The sequence below is a fragment of the Hydra vulgaris genome, chromosome 02 (genome assembly GCF_038396675.1).
Source record: "Hydra vulgaris chromosome 02, alternate assembly HydraT2T_AEP".
NCBI lineage: Eukaryota > Metazoa > Cnidaria > Hydrozoa > Anthoathecata > Hydridae > Hydra > Hydra vulgaris.
This window is the reverse complement of record NC_088921.1, coordinates 6,416,161-6,425,990: the sequence shown is the minus strand read 5'-3', so window position 1 is coordinate 6,425,990 and position 9,830 is coordinate 6,416,161. Positions and strand designations below refer to the sequence as shown.

Here is a 9,830-nt window from a genome sequence, read left to right as displayed (position 1 = left end):
AATGAATGATCAAATTAATAAAACTTCAATTTATACCAAAAATTAAATTACAGGAAGCTGCAAATGTCTTAACTACTGTAAATTTTCACACATTTGTGGAATTTGCTAAAAAGAATTCTTTAGAAATGATTACTTATGGTATTTTTTTAAAAAATGTTTTTTTAAAAAGGGTAGTTAATGTGAATATTATTTGAACTCGTTTATTTTTATAGTTTTTTAGGAGAAACTTATTTTCGTGCCTACATTTAGAAATTAATTCCGATCTTTTGTTTAATAAGCATTCTTGATTTGCATGTGTAATTATTTCAAATTTTTCTTGTAGGCATAGTATGCATTTTTTGGAAATATTGTTATATGCAGGCACTGTTTTAAGGATAGACCAATTCAAACCAAATGATGGACCAGTTTAGTATAAAATCATCAATATTTTTTTCTTTTAATTACCATATATATTTTGACAGCATGGTGTCTTTTGAATACGTTTTATTCTTATAAGATTGCTTATGATTGGCTAAACGTTTTTTCCATTCACCCTCTGATATGCCAATATATTGTTTATCAGGTACATTTTTGGAGGAAACAACACATTTATATATCACATTTTTTGATAAACAATTTCCACCCATTGGATAATTGATTTTTTGTTTATAATTACAATTTTCTGTAGTTTTTTCATTTAGGATTTAATTTAAAAAAGCAAATACTAGTCACAAAATCTGACCAAATTCTGGCTTAAAATACTAATCAAGATGATTTAAAACCTTAATTAATGCCAAGGCGATTACAACATGTATTAAAAATGACAGGGTCATATCCCATCTTAATAAGTTTTGACTATAAAAAGTTTGTAGGTGCATTTAAACTTTATTTGCACCTTCTTATCATTAATTTTTTGATTACTTAATTTAATTTAATTAATTGTTTGATATTTCATTTCAACGGTTTAGGGTTTTTTCTTTCAAAGCTGTGTTTTTTTTTTAATGATAATGGGCTTCAAAACAAATGTGGACCTTGCATTGGGTTACATCGGACCTTGCATCAGGTTTTCTCTTTGTACCAGTCTATTCTCACCATAATTTACAAAAAAACAAGTGCGTTTAAACTTTCTGTACTAAGTGTAACATTTTCTAATGAAATGTTAGTAAACTTTCTGTACTAACATTTCATTAGAAAATGTTACAATAACTATCTCTACATTTATGTCTATACAAATAACGATAAATATGTTTAACAACATAAAACATTATGCTAATTTAGTTAAAACATACTAAAACAAATAAGTATTGTATATTTTTACTATGGTTACTATGGTTACTATGGTTGCTCTATTAACTATTTTTGAAATATCAAAATAGGAATATTGAATGGTTGGGGTTCGTGGAGTGCATGTTCTGCCTCCTGTAACACTCAAGTCAATGGTCCATATCAGTATAGAAGCCAATCTTGTATTGTGGCTTTTATATGGAATCCAAATTATGTAGGCTGTAATAATGTCAGTTTAAAAACAACTTTGTAATCAAAATGTTCCTTGTTCCAGTGAGATATTTTATATCTGTGTTTTTTTAATATATTTGCAAACATATTCAACTGTTTTCCAAGACAGTATCAGAATAAGTTTTAATTGTCAATGCTATTTTGCAAAAAATATAAATATATATCCACCGGGAAAAATAAATTTATTTATAGCTATTGCAAATAAATTTTTTTAACAATAGATAATTATGGTGCATGTAGTACATGGGGAGCTTGCTCAGAAAGTTGTCAGTTAAATCCTATTGTTTCTCCATTTCAAATTCAGACTTGGCAATGTCTTGGTGCTACATTGAATGGTGGTTGTCTTGAAACAAGCTTTTAAACTCAAATCTGCAATACTGGGGTATCTTGTCCGGGTGATTTTTTTTATATAATTGTACAAACGAATATAAATTGTTTTGTAATCACTTATTAACAAGTTATAAATTTTTAAATTTATTTCTAATTACTAATTTCTATTTAAATTACTAAATTACTAATTAAATAAACTTAAAAAAATAGTTGTAAATAGGTAACCTTGATTCTCTATAAGTTTGTTTATATTCTCGCATAAATGGGCTGCTGGTTGTGCACGGGTACCCTGAAGGTGACTTAAGGCCTTATATCATATCCCATAAATTACTTTTTTTGATTTTGAAAGTAGTCCATTTGTACATTCCAAAACCGTCAACATTTAAATCCTTTTATGGTAGCTTTTCGGGAAAACTTAGTTACAATACTTGTTTAATCTAGAAATTATTACCCCTCTGACTCATACTAAGACCCCTGAGAGTGGATCAATTGACAATATATAATTTGTTTGGTTATTTGTGCTATTGTATTGCCACTTTGTGGATATGATTTAGAAATAATTTCTGAAAACAACTTGGGTTTTCTAGTTTGAATATAGAATAATTTATAATGTTTTAAAAATCAGTTTTTTTATTGAGGAGGATAAGATAAATTTACAGGAATAGGGTGGCTTTATAGAATGATCTTCGAATTTGGGATAAAAAATTCTAAATAAAATAGTTTTTTTTTCTAAAAAAGAAATATTTACTAAAACATAAATACTACATTTGACTAAAGTTATAAAGAATATATATGTGTACATATATATTTTGTTTTTATGTATCCCTTTTTATGTATCCCTTTAACTATAAATGCCTTGTGTTGTACACGCAGACAATTCTTCGCAAGACTTCATTGAAATTAGTTTTGTGTTGTCTTACCTTTCGTATTTCCCAAAATTGTTTGAAGTCTTGATGAACTGATCCCAATGATTGCTCAGTCCAATACCCTAAACCTTTGGAAAAATTGAAGATTAATACTTTTATATGTAAAAATCTAAAATGTTTTTAAATATACACTTTCCTCCTTTCATTATAATAAACTCTTCAACATGATGCTCCACTATACGAACTTTAAGAGTAATGTTTGTACCCGGATCTCTGAAACTTTGTGAAACTTTGTACCAAGATCTCTGAAACTTTAGTTTGGATTTAATGTTTTCCCAAAACACCCATGAACAACATCGCTTAAGTCTCTCAAAGCTTTCATATACTTTCCACCAACAATATTGTGCTCATTCAAATAGATTTGAAAACAATCAAGTTTTCTTAGAAACTTGTTGGATCCATTTCCTTCTAACCTGTGTTTACCATATTGTTGTCAAATAACTATTTACAAAATGAAATCCTTGATTAGTGCTCTCAAACAAGTTTTTTTCAATTAGTTTGAGAAGTTTGTCTTCTATGTCTAGCTAAATATGTAAGTCTAGTATAACATCTTCATTGTTACATTTCTAGTCAATAACGGAGGATTAACTACGTTACTAAAATACTTTTGCAATTTTTCCTCCAGCAGCCATCCCTTTGGCAAAATGGATGGCTGCTGGAGGAAAATGAGGCTACAATTATCTATATACTACTCACACAGAGAAAATGGAGAATATGATGCAGCTCTCAGCATACTAGGTGAATCTGTTTCACAAAATGGACAAGGATGCTTTGAAGCTGCTGACTGCTTTCCAACCATCAGCAGAACAACCTTTAGATCTTCTGAAATAGAGTAATCCAGAGAGTTAAGTTTTAATTTATCCAACAACATTTTTATGTTTGCATAATTTTCATCAATAAATGGTAATACAGCCAAAACTAAAGTTTTGTGAACACTAGTAAACTTAAAATCTTTACACCTATACACATCAGAATATTTCACTCTTTTTTTTTCACTTGAATGTGCATCAAGCTCTGGATTCAATGTAATTGATAAGGTAACCTTTAGATAGCCCTGCCCTCCATCTACCCCAATCTTAACATCTACATTATCTGGTTCAAGAGATCTATGTTGTAAAACTGTTGCAACAAACTAATCAACATTATTGCATATTACACCAGCAACAGTTCTTTCAATGCACTAAGCAATAACAAAACAACTTAAATTCAGTATGTTGATTTATTTTATGTTATCAACTTAATCAAAATATAAAATTATAATGTTGCATAAAATAAATAATTATTTATAACTTGTTAATAAGTGATTACAAAACAATTTAATTTCGTTTTTATAATTATATGAAAATAGTTTGAAAAAACCTCTTCATAGTTTAGAAATTTATTAGCATTTCCACTGGATGTAATTGCACTGGATGACAAATATTTGAGAAGTTAAATTCGCTAGAAGTATTTTTTTTTTAAAGTAGCCATGATTGGTAAATATTATCTATAAATCAGTTGTTGTTGAGACGAGAAAGAGGATTCTTGATTTAATAAATCCTATCATATTTATAAGAAATATAAATTTTTTTAATAGATCCTTCATTAGAACAAAAAAGTATTACAATCAACATGATAGACTAAGATTCTTTTTAAATATTTTAAGTTTGTGTTACTAATATGATCTATTCCTACTAGCAACATTGCAATAATCAGATGATACAAAAAACTAACCAATCAAATAAAGAAAGCATTTTGTTTAAAACTTTCTACACTTAATTGGTTATAATTTTTAAAAAAACTAATTAAGCATTAAATACAAAACCAAAAAAAAATTTTTTTAACTATTTATTGACATTGCTTTACTAAAAAGTTGCTTAACTGTAACTTAAGAAAAACCAAGCTCTAAAACTTAAGTTGCCATCACCATGGCTATAGAACCTCACCTGCCCAAATATTTGCTCTTAGTGCAAAGATGCTTTTTTTTTAAATTGTATTTACTTCCCCAAGACAACTCAAGATAAACAGAGAAGTTTTCCCAAATAAATCTCTTGATAAGATAACTTTTTCCTTGTTGTGGGCATGAATTACTGTATTTGGTTTGAATGCATCTTAAATCATTGCCTTTTTTCAAACATCGTATACAAAAACCTTTTAAAAATTCGTTATGATCTTTAGCAAAGTATGGCATTTCTTTTCTTTTCTTGAGAAATAATTTTTATATTTTCAAATTAATTATATACTTTAAATTAATTACTGTGTATTTCAAATTGAAATACACCGTAATTTTATTATTATACTTGCTGTTATTACTAAAGCCTTTATTATTATTCAAGTCTTTTATTGACAACAAATATAAGCCAATCAGAAACTAATAAATATTATTATCACTAATCGCGTGGTTGCAATTACAGAACGTAAACAACTATAATGGCCGAAGGAAAAATATTATTTTAATATTAAAACATCATTATTTATAAAACTAAGTTTTCTTGAAAAGCTACCATAAAAGGCTTTAAATGTTGATAGTTTTGAAATGTACTAATGGACTACTTTCAAACTCAAAAAAAAAAAATTAATGGGATATGTTATAAGGTCTTAGGTCACCTTCAGAGTACCAGTGTGCGGGCTCATGTTTTAAGAAGAAAAAAAAATTTCTGAAAGTTTTTCAACAAATGGAGAAAATGATTGTTAATCTTTAATAAAATTTAAGATAAACTATCATTTTCACCACTTGTTGAGAAATTTTAGGGAAATTTTTTAAATTAACATTTTTGCCAACTTTTCTCAAGAAACAATAAATAGGTTTATATTTTTCTTTGAATAATAAGTATTAAAAGAAAACATATTTTTAGAAAGTTTTCATGACCTTAAAAGTTTTCAGAATAGTTAAGACTTCTCAGAAAAAAGCCTGTGTGTAGTTAGGTTTGTTACTGCATGCATTTTCATACATTTTTTGTTTCATTATAGGTTTTATTAGTGTCTTGGACCATTTTCAGAAAGTTGTCAGTTAATTTTCACTTTACCTACTCAGACAAGAAATCATCAATGTGTTGGTGCTATTTATAATGGCAATTGTAATGGAGCAGTGTTGACTGATAGTCAAAATTGGAATGAGTAAGAGTATTGTCTAGGTTTGCGTTCAAATACTGAAATAGTCACTTGATCAACAAAAATTAATGTGAATTAATATTTTCAAAATAATTAAAAAAAAAAAAAATTAAACAGTTCTTCTTATATTTTGTAACTTGTTTTACTTGCATTATATGGCTTATTTTTAAAAAAAAAACAATTTCATTGGGAACAATATTAGATTGGAGTTTTTGGGGCACATGTTCTTCTATATGTAACAATTTCTTTTACTGTACCTTTTTAAACAAGAAGTCAGACATGCATTGGGTATTTAACATAGAACCCTAACTATAAGGGTTGTCCTGGTATCACTACAAATGATCAACAAATTTGTAATATTAATGTTGCTTGTTCAGGTAAGATTTGTTCTTAAAGTAATGTTATTATGAAGATATTTAATATTTGAATATTCTAAAATGGTTTTTGAATTAAAACAGGTCCTTATGGTGCTAGGAGTACATGGAATTGTTGCTCTGAATCATGTCAGTCTAATCCTGCTACAACTCTATTTCAAACTCAGACTAGATCTTGTCTATGGGCTGGATTAGGAGGTGGTTGCACTGGGCCTAGTTCTCAAACTATGGCTTAGATTAGTGGAGTATCTTGTCTAGGTATTTCTTTTAATAGAAAATTTTCCATTAATTTGTTTCTATATAAATTTTGGTTTGTAGTTGTTTTGTGCCAATAGTTTAACTACTGCTGTTATTTTGGGAAAAAATAAGTATAAATATTATGTGCATACAGTTGTTATATTCATGCAACCTTTATGCCCATATAATATAATTATACTACACGTTTATATTTTCTATATTTATTCTTTATATGGTCTTATCATTTCAATAACTTTTTTCATTTTAATAATTTGTAGTAATCGGTAGAAAATAATTGATTTAAAAATCTTGGTAATTGCATGTCATTTCTCTCATTGTTTTTCGAAATTTAAAGTTTTTAAAAAATTTGACCTTTCCAATTAAGATCACATTTCTTATTCTTCTTTTTCTTTCTGCATTTCCCGTTTAGGGGTCGCCACATCGGATCAAACTCTTCTATCTAGCCCTGTCATGAGTGTCCTCCACTGACACACCAGCCACTCTCATATCCTCCACCACTGCATCCATAAACCTCCTCTTAGGTCTACCTCTCCTCCACTTACCTGGAAATTCCATCCTCAAAACCTTCCTGCCAATATAGCTCTCCTGTCTCCTCTGTACATGTCCAAACCATCTCAGTCTCGACTCTCTAACTTTATCTCCTAAACATGCTACATGTGCTGATCCTCTAATTAACTAATTTCTGATCCTACCCTTCTTCGTCACTCCAAATAAGAATCTTAACATATTCATCTCATACACATCTATCTCCCTCACTTGTCTTTTTGTCAGTGCCACTGTCTCCAGTCCATTCAACATAGCAGGTCTCACTACTGTCCTATAGATCTTACCCTTCATTCTAGCCGACACCCTTCTATCACAGATCACACCAGACACTTTGTGTCATCTACACCACCCTGCCTGCACTCTCTTCTTTACCTCTCTTTCACTTCCTCCATTATTCTGTTCCCTCGTAGGTAAGTAGGTAAACTTGTTGACCTTTACCAGATCAACTCCTTGTAACTGGACCTGTCCACCGTGTGCCCTCTCATTCACATACATGTACTCTGTTTTACTCTTGCTCACTTTCATTCCCCTGCTTTCCAAAGCATACCTCCGTCTCTCCACTTGCACCCTACTCTCACTACAGTTTACCTCCACTTGCACCCTACTCTCACTACAGATTACAATGTCATCAGCAAACATAATAGTCCAAGGGGACTCCTGTCTAACTTCGTCCGTCAGTCTGTCCATGACAATTGCAAACAGGAAGGGACTCAGGGCTGATCTCTGATGTAGTCCTACCTCCACTTTAAACCTGTCTGTCATTCATTGGCACATCTCACTGCTGTCATACTGTTCTCATACATATCCTGCGCTATCCTCACATACCTTTCCGCTACTCCTGACCTCCTCACACAATACCACAGCTCCTGTCTCAGAACTCTATCATAAGCTTTCTCTAAGTCCACAAACACACAATCTAACTCCTTCTGTCCTTCCCTATACTTCTCCATTAACACTCTCAGAGCAAACATAGCGTCTGTGGTGCACTTAGCTGGCATGAAACCATACTGCTGCTCACAGATCTCTACTTTTCCTCTAAGCCGAGCTTCCACTACTCTTTCTCAGATTATCAGGCTGTGACTGATCAACTTTATTCCCCTGTAATTACTACAGCTCTGAACGTCTCCCTTATTCTTGAAAATTGGCATTATTATGTCTCCACTCCCCAAGCATCTTTTGACCTTCCAAGATTCTGTTAAATAACCCTTTCAAAAACTCCACTGCTATCTCTCCCAAACATTTCCATGCCTCCACTGGAATATAATCCTGTCCAACTGTCTTACCACACTTCGTTCTCCGAATTGCAGCCCTTACTTCCTTCTTGCTCACCTGGGGAACCTCCTGATTCACAACCTCTGTCTCTTCTAACCTTCCTTCCCTATCATTTTCTTGATTCATCAGTTCCTCAAAATACTCCTTATACCTTCCCAAGACACTCTCCTCACTAGGCAACACTTTTCCATCTTTATCCTTAATCATCCTAACCTGCTGCACATCCTGCCCATCATGGTTTCTCTGTCTGGCCAATCTGTACAGATCCTTTTCCCCTTCCTTAGTGTTCAACTCTCATACAGATTACTATATGTCTTTTCTTTAACTTTTGCTACTGCTCTCTTTGTCTTACCACACATCTCCTTGAACTTCTGTCTACTTTCTTCATCTTGCTGAAAATGCCAACTCTTTTTAGCCAACCGCTTTCCCCTTAAACTTTCCTGAACTTCCTCATTCCACCACCATGTCTCCTTGTCTATCTTCTTCTGTCCTCATGTCACACCAAGTATCTTCCTAGCCACATCCCTCACTGTATTTGACCTCTCATCCCAGTTATCCAGAACACCACCACCCAGTGCCTGTCTCACCTCATCCCTGAATTTTACACAACAGTCCTCATCCTTTAACTTCCACCACCTGATCTTAGGTTCAGCTCTCACTCTCTTCTTCTTCTTCACCTCCAAAACCATCCTACATATCACCATCCTTTGCTGTTTAGCTACACTCTCTCCTGGTACCACCTTGCAATCACTAACCTCTTTCAGGTTTCTTCTCCTACAGAGGATATAGTTGACCTGTGTGCCTCTTCCCCCACTCTTATACGTCACCCTGTGCTCTTCCTTTTTCTTAAAATAAGTGTTAACTACAGCCATCTTTATCCTTTTAGCAAAATCTACCGCCACTTGTCCTTCTGTATTCCTTTCTTTAACCCCGTACCTACCCATCACTTCCTCATCATCACTGTTCCCTTCACCAACATGTCCATTAAAATCTGCTCCAAGAATCATTCTCTCTTCTATAGGAATCTGCAGAACAACTTCATCTAAAATACAAAAATAAACACTAAAATACAAAATAAAATTAATGTAAAATTAATTATACTATACTTCATAATTTTATATAAATAAAAGTATAAAGTATTATAACGGTATGGTAGGTCATTTCTAAACCATTTATATTTTTTTTATTTATAGACTAATTTAAAAGGTTTTTTAGTGGTAGCAAATATTATTGTATCATGGCTTTGAGTTAACGATTCAAAATATATTCTTTATAAATTCTAATTGTAATAATGTAAAATTCTAATAAGTAATGGGGGATGGACACTTATTGATTTTTCTGAGCAGGCACCCTGTTTATTTATTTCATATATATGAAAATTGTTCATTGTTCATTGTAATGTTTGGGCTGCATAAGTGCTGCAAATAAAAAAATTTTTTTTTTCAATTTAGTACGAAAAGAAAAATATTTTTTAGTTTAAAAGTTTATGTTTACTTTATTTTATGCAAAAAAACACATAACCAGGCTTTCTCAAAAATAT

General features: G+C 31.4%; 2 protein-coding genes across 2 annotated transcripts; both read right to left on the bottom strand.

Moving 5' to 3' along the window:
* Window positions 1-7,354: 7,354 nt before the first annotated feature.
* On the bottom strand, window positions 7,355-7,705 carry LOC136075775 (uncharacterized). The gene has a single exon (XM_065789212.1). The coding sequence runs from the start codon at window positions 7,703-7,705 to the stop codon at window positions 7,355-7,357; it is 351 nt and encodes a 116-aa protein (XP_065645284.1).
* A 1,076-nt stretch (window positions 7,706-8,781) lies between these two features.
* Window positions 8,782-9,401, bottom strand: LOC136075774 (uncharacterized). Its single transcript, XM_065789211.1, has 2 exons — window positions 9,397-9,401; window positions 8,782-9,352 (listed from the first exon to the last, which is right to left on the bottom strand). The coding sequence occupies exons 1-2, from the start codon at window positions 9,399-9,401 to the stop codon at window positions 8,782-8,784; spliced, it is 576 nt and encodes a 191-aa protein (XP_065645283.1).
* Between the last annotated feature and the right edge of the window lie 429 nt (window positions 9,402-9,830).